The sequence below is a fragment of the Sporobolomyces salmoneus genome, assembly GCF_050403485.1.
Source record: "Sporobolomyces salmoneus JCM6883 DNA, S_salmoneus_JCM6883_v1_ctg58, whole genome shotgun sequence".
Lineage (NCBI taxonomy): Eukaryota > Fungi > Basidiomycota > Microbotryomycetes > Sporidiobolales > Sporidiobolaceae > Sporobolomyces > Sporobolomyces salmoneus.
In genome coordinates, this window is record NW_027481105.1 from 82,995 (window position 1) to 98,477 (window position 15,483).

Here is a 15,483-nt window from a genome sequence, read left to right on the forward strand (position 1 = left end):
TGGACGAGGTGGAGATCAGATCCGGTGAACTCGAGGTGAAATGGAGGAGGAGATTGATGGGAATCGGAGGTGGACCGAAGATCCGTCTAGTTCAACGCGAGGATACGCAGTTATTTGAACGCAAGAAGAGAGTCGAGAGGATTTGGATCACTTGTAGTTGGCACGTGAAGGGATCGGGATCGCGAACGAATGTAGTAGGTGGATGGAGAACAGTCGAAATGGATCTCTGTTTTTTGATTTTGTCCCCAATTTCTGTTCCAGTCTCTGGTAGCTCTCTCGAATCGACTCGAATCGGAAATGAACGCTGTGCAAGCAGATGACAAGTAACACTCGCGTTCTACTACACCCATGCAAAAAGTTGTCTATCCTCGTCATCGAGATCCAACTCCGCGACTATGAAACCCTCTCCTCTTCCCTCCGCTTCACCTTGTCCTTCATCTACCGCGTCATCCGTCTCCATCTCGATGATCTCGTCCTCCTCCGGTCGTAACAAGATTCCGACCAAACCTAGGAGATTGTCTCCTTTCTTCAAGTTTTCGAGCCTCCTTCGTCTGTCCTCCTCCGAAAGCGGACTGAGTTCCTTCTTCAACGCATCCTTGAGACGGGTAACCTCGGAGTTCTTTCCTCGGAAGGTGTAGCCGAGGTATTCGGCGTTTGACGGCGAGAGGAGATTCCCTTCGACCCCTTGCGCGGCTCCGAGCGAGATTCGTGCCGTGTTCAGTGCAGCATTGTCGTCTCGATGTTTCACGTCGAAGCATCTGCAGCAAACCACGATCCGCAGGATATCCGACAAGTCTGTTGAGCGCCCGGGGTGAACGAGCCTGACGGGAGAGAAGAAAATGAAACTCGAGTCAGCTCTCATTCGTAAGCTATGAACTTAGCGAGAGAAGGACCAACGTACGAAGCTCCACATCCTGGTTTCGAGCACACCTTGGAGGTGAAACTTTCGATGGAACGAACCAATTGCAGGTTGATCCACGGGATCGCTTTGAGCGCACGAATTTCTGCCTCGACGACTCCTCTCGACGCTTGACGTCCATATCCCTTTCCTCCACTGATGTTGCCATAGGGAAGAACGAACGCGACCTTGATCTCGTCTCCATTGGGAGGTTTCGGGAACAATTTCATCCAACGTTTCGTCGCCTGGGAATCGAGTTTTCGACGTCGACGCTCCTTCTCTCGGTTGTTGAAGTAGGAGTGGAGGAAGTCAGGACTGTGAATGATGCCGGCTTGTAGAGGGATAGGTAGAAGGAGTCGTTCGGACTCGAAATGAATTCGATCGAGAGGGAGTAAATGACCAGTGACGGGATCGCTTCTCCGAGGTCGGCGCAGTAGAAGACTAAGGTCCGTAGTCCTCGAATGTCCTTGGCCTACTACTACACAGTCCAAGAGAGTGAGCGGAAAGAAACGTTTGCAGAATCATCGAAATCACTCACCTTGGAAACCTTTCGCCAACCTCGAACGAGCTTCGAACGGAGTAATCTCCTTCAATCTTGCTTGTGCCTCCTTGTCCGCCTTGATCGAAGGACCTGAAGGAATTCGAATGAAATCGATCGGTCCTTTTGTGTTTCGAATCACCGCTCCGTCGAAGAGCACTCTTCTTCCTTCGTCGACTGCGACAATCGCTGAGAGCTTCCTGACGACACCTTGATCGTCTTGTTCTTGTCCGGGCATAAGGTCCGGATCGACCTTGGACCAATCGAAAGACGAAGACCCAGGCGCCTTTCCGGGAGCAGGAGGAGGGAGCGCGTCGGTAGGATTCGAAGAAGCGGGAGTCGAGGGGGACTGTACAAAGGGAGCTGCGGAGGATGAAGTAGAGGCGAATGGATATGATGAAGAAGAAGTAGAAGAGGAGGAAGCGACAGCGTTTGAAAGTGTACGACTAGTCGACGGAGTTGGAGTAAAGAGAGGGGTAGTCGACGAGGGATGGGGTAGTTGAGGGTGTGAGGAGGTGGCTGAAGTTGACGAAGGAGGGGAACCCCCGTAGAGATTTTCGGAAACCCAATCCTTCCATTCTTCTTTCGTCTTCTTGCCCGTTTCGGAGAAAGGAGTTCGGAAAGGGAGGTGTAGCCCTTTTCGAGGATCGAGGATGATTGCTTGAGATGCCGTCCCTTTGTCGTGAAAACGAAGTTTGTTGGGTCGTCGCAGTTTCTTCGTGGTTTCGTTCGCATCGTCGGCACGTCCTCCTCCTCCACTTTCTCGATCCTGACTTTGATGACGTCCGTTCCCACCTTCTGCTGCAGCCCGTGCGTCTCCACCAACACTTTGTCCGAATTCGACGAGATCGAAGAGTGGAGTGAGTGTTTCGAGTTTGTCGTCCTTTGCGACCTTGATTCCTCCTCCTGCTTGACCTCGAGCGCGTTCCATCTTCAAGTACACGTCGGTCATCTTGTCGAAACTCGAACCGAGTTCTTCGATTCCTTCTCTCCAATTTTTCCCTTTCACTTGATCTGTCGTAACACGCAGTCATCAGTTATTGTTCCGTACGAGGAGAATAGCTGCTGGGTTCAGGACTTACCTTCGAATTTGATCGAACCTGTCATGGTGAAGAATCGAGGATCGTAAACGAGAGAATGAATCGAAAACCCGTCGAACCAGATTTGACCGTGGTACAGGTGCACTCCGATTGAAGGGTTGAAGATGTGTCGGAGTACTTCATGGGGGACTTGATCAATATCGTCTTGATTCGTAAGACCCAAGTGACGGAATAGGTTGTGGACTGTTGTTGATTGATCCTCGAGTATCTTCTTGCTCTCGTCGGTCGGGAAGCGAACTACGAGAGGTCCGTTCGAGGGTTTGTCGAGTAGAGGGAGGAACGACCAGCAATTGTTAATGAAGGAGAGGATCTTGTTGGGATTCGCCATCTGATCCTTCCAAAATTTGTTGGAATTAGCGAGTCGACGCAGTTCCTCCTGAGCGATACGGATTGGGTCGTTCGGCTTGAGCGTTTCGAGGAAGGCATCGTCCTTGATGTCGAGCGGTTCGAAGGTGATTCCGAGCGACAAGCAGTAAGTGTTGAAGACTTCCGATTCGAGAGCGATCCGACCGAGGAGTTCTTGAACGAGATCGGGTAGGTATTGCTCGTTACCGCCGTAGCTCTTCGTGAACGCGAAGATCATTCTGAGCTTGAGGGTGCAGCCTCGCGGTTTCATTTGCTATCGGAAACGACAGTAAGTTCAGCAAATATCGGCGAACGGGGTGAGTTCTGAGAACTTACAATGAAAGGTAGATCGATCAGAGGGAGAATTCGGTGAACGATTCGTCTCGCGATCTTCTGAGACGGAGACGCTCTCGAGTTGTCGTCCTCGTCGTCCTCCTCCTCCTCCTTCTGTTCGACTTCCTCTCGTTCGTCCGATTCCTTGACGTCCTTCGATCCGACTTCCATAAACTTCTCCGTCCGTTCGAACTTCAAGATGTTCCCACCAACCGCCACGACGAGATCTCCGATCGTATCGTACTCCTTCCCTCCCACTTCACCCAGCGACTCGAGGTACGATTGACCGATAAATTTGATCATGAAGTCGACTAAAGAGCTGAGTAACTCGACAATCGCCTTCGTTCCCATCCCAATCTCGACCGAGGTTCCGCTCGACGTTCTCTTCTGAGCCGTGGCGACGATCTCTTGCTCGAGTTTGTCTTCGAACAGCCGTTGATTCATCGCGATCAAGCGTTCCTCCTCCGTTGCCGGTTCGTCGTCAACCTCGAAACCATCGAACTCGTCGTCCTCGTTGTCTTCGTCTTCCCCGAGACGCATCGTCGTGTCGCCATCATCTTCCTCGTTGTCGTCTTCGGTTCCTTCTTTCCCTCTGTTTCGATCCGCTGGCGGCGTCGGTTGATTCGCGGACGAAGTCGTAGGAGGTTGAGGTTGAGGTCGTTTTGGAAGAGCTGCCGTTTGTATCCGGAGCTTGACGAGACGCAACGTCTTCTTGCTGTTGATCGAGGGAAGAAGATTCGAGAGCGTCGATTGCGGGAGCTGGTGGAGTTGATGATAAGCCCTCGCTACTCGATCGTTGTTGACTCCGAAGGGGTTTGTAAGGGTTCGTTCGGGCATCGAGAGGAGAGTGTCGAAGATGTTGTTTGCGACAAAGGAGAGTAACGATTTCATTCGAGCATCGGTCGCGACCTTGAAACCAGTTCCGCAGGTCGTGAAGTTGAGAGCGAGGAGATTTTGTAGTTTGATGAGAGGTCGGGGGTAGTTCAGTTCCCGACGTTTCTTGATCATAATGGCGATCGCGATATCAAGCTAGATCGATCGATTCAGTGTCAGCTCGCGAACAACGCTGAGTGAGAGAAATGAGGGTCATACGTACAAACTTGTTATCACCCTTGAAGATCGCCTCGAGTTCCTCCTCGCAGAAATCGGCTTCGGCGATTCTTTGACGGAAGAGAATTCGTCGATCTTCGGGAACCTGAGACTCGAATTTCGCAACGGGCTTCTCCAACCATGCTGGGAACAGGAGAGATTGAGGTCGATTCGAGGTTGGGAGTTGAACGGAGAGAGGGAACCTCTTGTAGAATCGGTTGAGAGCGAGAACAGCGACGGCCGTGCGATCTCCAAATTCGCGCGGTTTCGACGACCACTCGTACAAGACACTCGGTGCGAACTCCCAGTAGAATGCCAGTATCGATGCGACGAATTCCGTAATCGGTGGACATTCATTCAACCAAACCCGTAAAATCGATTCGAGAACCGCGATGAAGTCTTGATTGAATCGATGGCCCTTGGGGATTGCTGAGTACGAAAGAGGATCAGCTGACTGCTCCTCCATAATGCCGTAGAGAAGAAGATCAACTCACAGGCGAATTGGTGGTCCCGTATGGTATTCACTTGGAAGGGAAACGAAATTGTAGATTTCGCAAGTCCAAACTGCCCGAATCCAACTTTGACGGCCGCCTTTCGCGAAGACTCCTTCGGTTGGTCAACCTTCTTCCCCTTTCCAGTAGTTTGTTTCGATTTCGGTGGAGGTCTTGAAGGAGGTTTCGAAGGTTCGACAGCTTTCTCTTTCCCCTTCCTCGAGCGAGTTTTCGAGTTCCCGGGTTGACGAGCAGTGTGAGCTGAGCTCTGAGCGTTGACGAGTCGATTCGATTCCAGGAGTTGATCGTCCAGGAGTTTCCGCGCATCGGGACCTTTGACGGTTCGGTAAGGGAGGTGTTCCTGAGGTTGAGGAGCACGATCGCCTCGTCGAGGATTGGGCTTCGAGCTCGGCGGGAGAAGCGATTTGAAGGGATGATTTCGGCCTTGGGTTTCGAAGAGTATCGCGATCTGTTTGTTGAAGAGTTCTTGAAGCGGTTTACCGACGGCGATTCGAGCATCACTCTTCCCCATCAAATCCCCCTGCATCTCTACTAGACCCTTGTAGACTCCAACTACGTCCTCGAGTCGCATCGTATGCTTTTCCTGCAGGGTCGGTTTCAACAACGAATTGATCCACCTTCGGAAGTCGCGTTCGAGTTCGTCCCAGGTCACATCCCTCGATTCGGATCCTAACGCGAGGTAGGAGGTCTCGACCGTATTCTTCGTCCCATGAATCGACTCGTAAAGCTGGATAAGTTGGTCGTACTCCTGCGTGAATTCGAAAATTTGTCTCTCCAGAAGAAGTCTTCTCGAAGGTTTCTTCACGTCCCGATTCGCTCGAGCTACGCCGGGAACGCTGAATCCGGGGAGACCAGAAGACTCATCGCAGCCGATGAGGGCTGCTGCCAGAGTTTGAGCGAATCGATCTCGGAATTTCCAATCGCTCGGGTGATCTTTCCTCCTCCTCAAGTCGGTGGCTCGACAGGCGTAGTTTCGGGCGATTCCAACGATGAAACGGGCCGATTGATGGTCGTTCAAGACGAGATGATCCGAGTCCTTCCCGAGAATCATTGAAACGAATGTCGGCAGCCAGGCGGGACGACGGTCAGGAGAGTAATGGATTGATTCGACCCCAACGGGAAGCTGAGGAGGAGGAGGATGAGGAGGAGGAGTAGTAGACCTTGGTGCGTCGGGCTCGTAGTAAACGCCGGCGCTAGCCTGGGCGCATACAGAATCGGCTTCCGAAGTCGAAACGATGTGAGTCGCTCCGGAGAGAAGTTTTCCTGCCTCTATCGAAATTTGTCCCGCGATCGTTTCCGGATCCAGCGAATCGTTCTGCGATACAGATTAGGACTCAGCTTGAGCTCTTCAGAAGGAGAAAAGAGACGGTTGCTTACAACTTCATCATCCCTTGGCGGGGAGAAAGCCGGAAGAACGATTCGATCTTCGGAATCAGCCAAATCAATCTCTGAATCACACGGTCGATGGGTAAGTACTGGTAGAGCTCTACGATTGGACTGGAGCGAGAAACCCACGAGGTACCGCAACTTCCTCCCCTTGCTTCTTCTTCTTTCGATACTCTGCCGCCGCGATCCGCCATTGTTGGATCAGTTCCTTCTTCACCGTCGTGATTTGTCGAGCATTCAGGGCATTTGATTTTCCTTTTCGTCGATGAGAGGCATGATCGTAGACGCAAACGATGTCCACGAGGTCGGAATATTCTCGTCGGAGGATATTGATGAAAATGTTCAAATTCCGCAACTCCTCCAGTCTTCGTTCGAGAAGAATCTTTCCGAGCACCTCCGCCGACGGATCTCGTCGGAATTTTTGGATAAACGCATGATCTACCGTGGTGAAGTGAGGGAATTGTACATCGGAGATATCGACGACCCCTCGAACAACTAGCTCACGGTAAAGGTAGTCAGCGACAGCACAAATCGAACACGAGAGCGTCACGTACTCTTCTCTCCGTTCTCGAGACAGTCCTGAGTGTATTGAATCGTTTTCAATCTCTCTCCTTTGTAGCTCCAACGGGTTGGAGCATTCGCATCCTCATCTCTCTTCCTTACCGCATCTGATCCATCATGTACTTGTGCAGTAACCATTGAGAAGTTGCTTGAGACGTTGGAAGGAGAGGCGGTTTAGAGAGTTGGTAGTGACGAGGGCCAGCCTCAAGGGTAGGAAGGGAGGAAGGGGAGTGTTGTGGGAGGGTGGAGAGTATATAACGTTATCGATCGATCGAGGTGTATTCGTTCTTGGGTGGTAAAAGGTCGAGTGAAGTAGAGAAAAGAGAGAAAACGAAAGTCGTCAAACAATCCTCTTCCTTCTGCGCTCACTGTCAATGTGGTATTCGCCTTTCGTTCGATTCTGGTGTACGGTCCCTCGAGAAGGGTTCGAGCATTACTTCGGCCACCACCGATTCCCCTCCGCCGTCTGCCCTCCTCCAACCCTGCCTCGTCTCCTCGTCTCCTCGTCTTCGCGTTCTCGCACTCCTGAAGCACCCGTGCCGACACCAGAGATACGACATCCTTCGCTGAACGGCTACCCATCTTGTACGACCCCTTTCAGCAGCTTTCGGCCGTCCTGCTCGGGTTCTCTCCTCCTCGCTTAGTTACCCCCACTCCCGTATACTACTGCTCCGTTTCCTATGAGCTAGGCTTCGAGAAAGGCGACTGTCGATATAGCAGACGGCGGAGGAGGCGTAAGTCGCATCGGGGCGAAAGGGGATGGGGCGATTCAAAGCATCGAGGTGCCGCGGTGATGAGACTGGGAGCGAATCGGAAAGTCTGTGAAGTCTGTGAAGACTGTGTGGCAGTCGAAGTACAAGGGTCGTGAGGATATCGGTGGGATTGCGGGAAGGAGTACTGACTGGATTGGGGAAGAAATTCCGATTCCGGCGAAGGGGGCGAGTCGCATTGTTTCAAGCAGCTCGACTCATGCAGCGTTGGTCGATTGTCAGAGTGACGGACATACTGGGCGTACAGGGGAGTCACTGCTGCACTCACCGGGGAATCCCTTTTGCAAAATCGAAAATTGCACCTCGGACCTCGACGAGTCGGATCCCTCCTAAATCAGCCGGCGTCACACTTCTATACCTCGACGCTCCCACACGCCACCGATGTCACGAAGATCAACACTGCGCTCCGCAAGTTCGACCGCCGCGTCGTCTCCTCGAGGAAGCTACAACAACACTCAGAACTCATCTGATTCCACGAGTAAGTTTATCTCCTTGCATCCGCTCGACAGACGTGATAGGCGGAGCAAATGAAGCGACAGTACTCTTGTAAGCCTACCTGACCGTAGTGTTGATGCTGTCGCTCATTTGTGAAACCTGTTTACGGTAGTCGAGCGCGAAATCCTCTTCTCCTGCTGGCTCCAAGACACTGACGATGATTCTGAGGTCTGAAATAGGTCCCAAGTCTCAGCTCGAGGTGTTCTCAATCACCGTCGAGGGACTCGTAAAAAGTCGATTGGACTCGATAGGTGAAATCGCGAGCGAAGAAGGGCGAGAAGGGTACTCGAAGGAGCTATTGGGAGCGTTGACAAGTAGTGCAGCGGATACCGCTGTCTCTGTGGGAGCATCGGGCTCAACAGGATCTTCGGTTTCTCGGTGAGTTTCCTTACTTTCGCAAACCAAGTCGTGATTACCGGGGCTGACGTGCTCGCTCATATCTGTAGGACGCTATCCACACCGCCTTTGTTGTCGAGCAACCGTCGACGGAGATGGCTGAGGCAAGAAGAGGCCAAGCGAGTGAGGGAGGAGAAGAATCAAGATCGGATGAAAAGGAAATTTGGTGAAGCTGGAAATCGGGTTCAAGTTGAGACCTCGAGTCCTATAGGCTTACCAATGTCTAGAAATCTACAACAAGGTTTGAACAATAGCTCGAAACGTCGGAGAGTGGATCCCCAACAATATCGGAAAATTCCATATTCTCCGTTTGTTTCATTCTTCCCACTCGATATGGTGTCCTTAGCTGACACTGTCTCCTGCATGTAATAGGTCTCACCCTTCTACCGTTGGCGAAACCATTGACGGTGACGTCCTCTTTATCCGAACCGGTTCACCTCAAGATTTCGTTCGCTCGGCCGCCCTTCGATTTGTCAACCGGATCAGAAGTCTCCCTCACTTCGCCAAAGCTTGCACGAAGGATGAAACGCGCGGAGGTCACAACTCGATTACTTTCGGGGTAACCCGCATCTATGAATCAGTTGAGTCGCAACTCTCACTCAGAACTGTTGAACACGGGTTCTCACACTTGTAGATTGTAGGAGGTTCACTATACAAGTACACATAAAGATTATCCCGAACTCACAAAGGCCGTCCTCTCGAATCCCGACCTCGAAGGAATTGTGTAAGATTTTCTCGTCTCGGTTCGGAGAAATCAACGAGTATTGACTCTAGCTGGATTGCCTTCTCCATCAGGAAACATATCGACCAGGTCTTCACGACCCATTTCCGTCGAATCGCTCATCGATACGAGCGCGCGGGGGAGAAGTCGAAATTGAAGTCACCATTTCTGAAGTTTCCGCTACTCTGCATAAACCTACCCTCTCCTAACGGCGTCGACTGCTGCCTTCACGTCGATTGGAAGAATCCCGCGGCAGGTGTATGCGCTGTCATCGCTTACGGTAAGTTTTTCTCGAGTTTCCCTCTTGCTGCTCCTTGAGTATCAGCTGAAGTCTTTGCCTATGCTTCACTACTTTCTTCTCAATGATTGATTCCGGTTGTGGAGCTTAGGTGAATTCGACTCTTCTCAACATTCTTGGCTCATTCTCAACGAGCTTGGTATCGTGCTTGAATTACCTGCCGGCGTCACCTTGCTGTTCCCTTCCTCCTTGATCCAACATGGGAATTGGCACGTCGTCTCAGCTCCAACGATGGCGGCAGCACGTGCAGGGAGGGGAGTTGAAAGGGGATCGCTTGTCTTCTATGGACAAGCAAATTGGGTGACCTTGGCCGAGTTTGGAATGACCATGCGTGAGATGAACGAGAAAAAGATGGATACGAGGTATCATCCTTTCAGTGAAATGTTCAAGCGATCTTGATCAGGCTCGATTGAGCTCGACAAGATCGAGTTGTTTCTCGATGTGTGTCCTGAGTCTCCTGCGACAGCTACCGAATTCTCCGAGTCGTACGAGAGAGCAATGCAACGCTATCATCGAACGAGACGGAAGCAGTAGCTCTATCTCACGCTCTTCTGTGACTTGAGCTCGGGTCTCCCAACTTTCGTTCCTTTGACAATTCTCTCATCTCCACTCCTGACCGATCACGCCCAAGTCAGTCTTCCATTCCTTGCAGACAGCCTCGCACCTTGGCATGTCTTGCATTGAGCAGGCGGACGCTGCCCGGTCAGTCTTCTCACGAGATCCATTAAACGTTTTCGCGGCACTTTGAGTGCCATCTACTTCCTTCCTGGCGCATTATCGCTCGGTTTCTACTTGTTGTGACGAACTCTTGATATGGATCATACTCTGCATCATCATAGGCCGTGTTCAATCATACGCGCGGATTCCTTGAGGAGTATCTGACGAGACTGTTCTTGGAGTTTTCCCCTGCTACCCACTTCGTGGAGTACGGGAGTTGCTCCCATGGTGTATATAGTACGCTGGGAGGGAGCTATCAATGTTTGAAACGACAAGGATTCGAAGGCACCGAGCACGTGCTCGTCAAAGTTTCGTTTTGCACAGTCGCAGTTTTCATGGCCATGAATCCGTCGGTTTGCAATCGGACGGCGCTTCCGGGGCCGGCTATCGACCACATAGGGTGCATAGTGTATGTCAGTGTCCTCTGGTGGTCAGCGGACTCGTTCTTCGGAGCAAGCTACTGTCAACCGTGCTCGATTGCTCGCATCTCTCGCGTGTACGTACGTTTACCACCCACTCTTTGCACGGCCAAGGACGTACAAGCCTCTGACACGTACGAGGCGCAAAGACTCTGCCGCAATCTGCTTGTTGCCTCCTAGAAGGTCAGATAGAGATCAAAATTCTCCCCGGGTTCCGCTCGAAAGCTCTCCAGTTGTTCAGCGCAAGACTCCCGTGAGGATATTTGAAGAAAGAAGAGATAGATTGCATACTTGTGAGAGCAGGTTGCGAGCAGCTTGACCGTAGGTTGGCTGCAGCCTGACGAGGGGAAACGAGCAGGCTGCCAGCAGCAAATCAAAATATTCGAAGCAGGCTGCTGCAGCGCTGCCTGCCAGGTTGCGAGCAGGCTGTTCACTCTCTCGAGTCAAGCTCACTCCCGGCTGCTTGAGATCAGCGCTGCGTCACCCGGCCTATACTCCGGTGGTGATGTGTTCCGAGCTCGTTCGTTCGCATCCGGATCACGAGCCAATCACCCAGAGCTACGTGCGCCCGATTGCCAGCAGTGTTTTCGACGTCTGCATGCCGCCGCAACATCTCTCCTCTCATTGTGCTGGCGCTATCCGGCCTTGAAGCAATTCGCCCGGATTTGCTTGTTTCGTCGGAATTCTCCATAACCCGCGTAGGAATGACTTCCGTCGCAGGTGCATCCTTTCCCTTGATGAATTGGCTGTCCTCTGCCCAAGGTTTCCCATCCATAAGCACGTTTCCTGTCGCTTTCGTTTGTTCTCGCAGCTACCGTGACCTTGGATTGCCTCTGGTGTTCTTTCCTCTCTTTTTCCGTGAATTCCTTCGTCCCTTACACGATACTGTAGTCGTCTTAACAGATGTGCTACTACGCGTACGTTGCAAAGCTTACAAAGTTGCAACCGACTTCCGAGCGGGGTCCAGGAATACCAGCTTCCGAATTCGATTCCGTTTCAAATAGGTTAAATTTTTTAACCACAACCTCGCACGTGAACTTGTACCTCTCGCCTTTGCAGCCTTGAACCAAGTGCGGTCGTCTCGCTTTCGAAGTATAGGTGAATTACGTTGACAGAGTAGTCAAGGGTCAGGGAGGAGGTAAAGAATTGACCGAGGACTAGGGGGAAGGGGAAAAAAACCGAAGAATGCCATCACGCTCAATCCTCCCTCACTGACTTCCGCGCCGAATACCCTCTCGACCCACTCTCCTCTCCTGATCTTCACCTCTGTTCTTCCTCCTTCCGTCTCCTTCGTTGCCTGCCCCAGAATTCCTCAGAAATGAAGTTGTCCAGATATGCCTCGGGTTGCAAGTCGAAGACTAGCTCAATTCCAGCTTTTTCGCACGCCTTGATGACTCGTTCCATCTCGATAACGATTTCTGCTGTTTGAAGACGGGAGGGGTGCCATTTGAGGGGGAGGTAAATTGACTTAAGGGACGAATTTGCGGGATCTCGAGAGGCGGCGAGTAAAGTCAGAAGCCTTGCCGATGTCTCGGGCGTGAAGGTTGTGAATTCTTGGATACGGAGTTGCTGAACGGATGCAAGAAATCGGGTGTGATCGGGGGAGTCGAGAGAGTCAAGCCAGACGTCGGTCAGGATACGAGAAGCGTAACCGGAGAAGAGGTCATTAACGCCGAGACGGTACAGATCCGAATTTGTGACGATAGCGTCAAGCTGTGGGAGGAGTCGCGAGATGTTCGTTGCTTCTAGTCGCTGCATGTCTTCCTCCTCGGTCATAGCATAGAGTGCAAGAGCTTGAAGGGAGGGCAGCATTTCAGGATCCAGAAGGAGAGGAGCAGAAGAGTTCAGCACGCCCCAGTCGAACGTGAGAGATCGAAGGGTAGAGAGTGGGCTGCGAACGGTGAAATCGAAACCGGGTCCGGAAAGCTGGAGATTGACAAGCGCTACGACGGAGGAGGAGAACGTCAACACCTCCCCAAAACCTGGGGATCGACAGCTCGACAGACTCACCAGTATGCTCGAGAAGGACTTCTAGGTCGAACGGATCCCTAGACGGGCGCTCGATCGCAAAACTTGAAAACCCTTTCCATTTCTTTACAAACTTCTCAACCATTTCTGAGCTTGCGAGCCATCCCACCATGAGCTCCTTGATCCCCGTCGAATTATCCCACGCGTTAAGTAAAAGTTCGATCTGCTCGTCCCATTTGATCCAGACGATTGCGCGGAATAGAGGTTGTGCGATCGCCCGGAAATGTCGAGAGACAAGGGAGAGGGAGCAGAGCGTTGATCTTCGCTCTTTGTAGGTCCTTGAATGGAAAGTGAGAGGAACGGTCGACTCGATGATGTCGCGAAGGAGTTCGGGAGGAAGAGAGGAGAGGGTAGTCATCTTGATCACGGGCGGAAGCGCTGACTAGGTAGCCGTCTATTCAGGTTGTAGACATGGCAGCGTGTCAGCTCCTGGTTCTCGCTGAAGTGCCTGTTGTGATTCGAGAGCGATGATCAGAGTTGTTGAAGGAGAGGAACGTACTCTGATTGACGGCCTAGAAAGGCTCCTTGATCTGGTAGTAACCCTTATACAGTCCCACTGAAGTCGTCTCTACTGTCTAACGATGTGCTGAAGCTGTTGAGGAGGAAGAAGGCGAGGTTGTTTGATGAAGAAAGAGGGGGGACCGAGGTCGAGTTGGAAGCGCTTCAAGGCGAGCTAGGCTGGTTCAGATGAAACTCTTCTGTTCGCTGGACTCAGAGACGGCGGAAAGTGGAAGGTGACGAAGTGAGGGGAAGAGGCCAGAACTGATCTCGACTTTTCGCAGTGAATAGCTCGAGCCGACGAGGCTTCCTTCGTCCTACGGCAAAGAGTCTCACTCTGCTCGTAGGAATAATGTGACAGATTACACATGAACGGTTCATGAAAGTAAAGCGATACTTGAAACGAAAAGCTCTTCCTCTCACTCCCTCGATCGATTTCCTCTTCGAAGTCGCTTTCTTCTGATCCCATCTCGCCTACTCCCCTTCTGCTGCCGTTCCAGCCATCCTCCTCTGCGTCATCCTCCTCATGAACTCCTCCGAGATCTGACATTCCGCCGCGAGATCCTCTGATTGTTCCTCGATTACAACTTCGATATTACGATCCTTTGCGGCGAGCGTGACCATCCGAATCGAAGCCACAACATCGATTGTGTGGTACTCTGACACGAGAGATCTGGAAGGAGGCAGGTAGATTGATTCGAGGCGAGTGAACCGTCGAGGGTCTTTGAGTAGGAAAGCGAGAACAGTGAGTTCAGTACTGCAACGCCTGGCTGAAGTCGAAGACACAATCCCGGAGACGAGAACAGGGAGGTTCACGATGGATGACTCCGCGTCGATCACCTCGTCGAGCCAGTGCCAAGGGAGGTTGACGAGAATTGAAGCGAAAGGAAGGGCAGGGAGCTCGGAATCTGCGTCGATGAAGGCGCCCGACGTGATGGTAATCGAGTCGGCCTGGGGGGTCAAGGATATCAGGCTTTTTGTGACAGTCTCCTCGAGGCTTACGCATTCGAGACCCAAGTGAGGGAGACGCGGGAAACTTTCGATTGGGAGAGGGTCGGGAACCAGGTCAACGTGGTATAAGCCGAGCACTTCGAGAAAGGGGAACGATAAACGACCAGTTGTCGAAGTGTCGAGCTGGAGTCATTGACGAAGACTCGCATGAGGTCTGCTGCGCGACGCACAACAAAAAGTCAGCACGATCTGTCAAAATAACTACTTTGGAGAGAGACGAACTAGAGCCTCCAAAGTTGTTCAAAGTCCAGAGACAGGACGAGGTGATCAACTGTTTGACCTCGCTCAAAGCCGACGGAACTTCCTTCGAGAGCCGCTCAACTTCCTTCATAGGCGGTGCCTCTGAGTTTCCCTCATTCTCGAACACGATCGTTTGTATTGAGGTTTTCGACGAGAAGCGAGACCGTCTTGATGCTTCTGCCCTTTGGAATTCGAACGAAATTGTAGAGGAGAGGTTGAGCGATCTCCCGGAAGACGCGACTCATGAGAGAGAGGGAGCGAAGCGTCGATTGTGTTTCGGCCTCGAGCTTGCGAGTTCGGCGTGGACTCGTGAAAGGGGGAAGATGGAAGTTTTCGACGATTGCGCGAAGGAGTTCGGGGGGTAGCTCGGGGAGCATGCTGTTGCTGTTGACAGATAGTCGTTCTCGTCTCGGATCTGAAGGACACAATCGGCAGCGTTAGCCAAACGTTCTCGACGACCTTCTCCCGATAACATTCGAATCGATCGCTGTGATCTGAAATCTGAGTAGATGCTTCGGCCATGGTCGATGATTGTGAGACAAGAGGGAGAGAGCGCTCGAGAGATTCTCTCGAGAGAAAGTTTGATCTTCCTTCCCGCTGTTCTTTGTCTACTCCCGAGACCGACTGCTATCCTCTCATACGAGATACTCAGGAGAAGGAGATTACTCGACGACTCCAGAATCAGCATATTCTCGAACTCAATCTCGAGTCGAACGAGTCGATCCCAAGTCGCTTACGCCGAACAACAACAGTCAGCAGATTGGTCTTCCACAGAAGAGGAAGATGAAGATGATCGCACGACCCAGGAAGGAGAAGACGAGACGGATCAATACGAAGCAGTCAGAGGAGGAGGAGGAGGAGAAGGGTTCGTTCCCCCTTCGACGATGACGCTTCAAGAGTTGAAAGATAATGGATTCGTTTCGTCTTCCGAGGGAGATCAAGAGGAAGATTCCGATCTGGAGGACGCAGAGGAGGAGAATCGGTTCGCAGGAATGAATTCAGTTCGAAACGTTTCTGCCGGTTCAGGTCGACATCTCGGGTATAGTGGTAGTTCTGCTTCGTCCTCATCGTCGGAGGATGAAGAGGAGGAGGAACATGAAGCCACTCACGAATATCGACATCGTAGAA

At 51.9% G+C, this 15,483-nt stretch overlaps 5 protein-coding genes across 5 annotated transcripts; 2 read left to right on the forward strand and 3 right to left on the reverse strand.

Moving 5' to 3' along the window:
• Positions 1–340: 340 nt before the first annotated feature.
• On the reverse strand, positions 341–6,900 carry JCM6883_005940 (uncharacterized protein; the record flags this gene model as incomplete). Its single annotated transcript, XM_076634381.1, has 10 exons — positions 341–821; positions 902–1,373; positions 1,437–2,450; positions 2,519–3,155; positions 3,218–4,243; positions 4,311–4,732; positions 4,798–6,130; positions 6,193–6,263; positions 6,331–6,696; positions 6,756–6,900. 10 exons carry the CDS (start codon positions 6,898–6,900, stop codon positions 341–343), a joined length of 5,967 nt encoding a protein of 1,988 aa, XP_076485667.1.
• Positions 6,901–7,913: 1,013 nt separating this feature from the next.
• JCM6883_005941 (uncharacterized protein) lies at positions 7,914–9,841 on the forward strand (the record flags this gene model as incomplete). Its single annotated transcript, XM_076634382.1, has 7 exons — positions 7,914–8,010; positions 8,207–8,405; positions 8,474–8,731; positions 8,796–8,982; positions 9,065–9,147; positions 9,219–9,424; positions 9,534–9,841. The coding sequence occupies 7 exons, from the start codon at positions 7,914–7,916 to the stop codon at positions 9,839–9,841; spliced, it is 1,338 nt and encodes a 445-aa protein (XP_076485668.1).
• A 1,997-nt stretch (positions 9,842–11,838) lies between these two features.
• JCM6883_005942 (uncharacterized protein) lies at positions 11,839–12,964 on the reverse strand (the record flags this gene model as incomplete). The annotated part of the gene is made up of 2 exons (XM_076634383.1): positions 11,839–12,521; positions 12,589–12,964. 2 exons carry the CDS (start codon positions 12,962–12,964, stop codon positions 11,839–11,841), a joined length of 1,059 nt encoding a protein of 352 aa, XP_076485669.1.
• A 614-nt stretch (positions 12,965–13,578) lies between these two features.
• Positions 13,579–14,446, reverse strand: JCM6883_005943 (uncharacterized protein; the record flags this gene model as incomplete). The annotated part of the gene is made up of 3 exons (XM_076634384.1): positions 13,579–14,055; positions 14,118–14,272; positions 14,338–14,446. 3 exons carry the CDS (start codon positions 14,444–14,446, stop codon positions 13,579–13,581), a joined length of 741 nt encoding a protein of 246 aa, XP_076485670.1.
• Positions 14,447–14,864: 418 nt separating this feature from the next.
• JCM6883_005944 (uncharacterized protein) lies at positions 14,865–15,483 on the forward strand (the record flags this gene model as incomplete). The annotated part of the gene is made up of 1 exon (XM_076634385.1): positions 14,865–15,483. A coding segment is annotated over one exon (619 nt), but the record flags the coding sequence as incomplete, so codon positions are not given.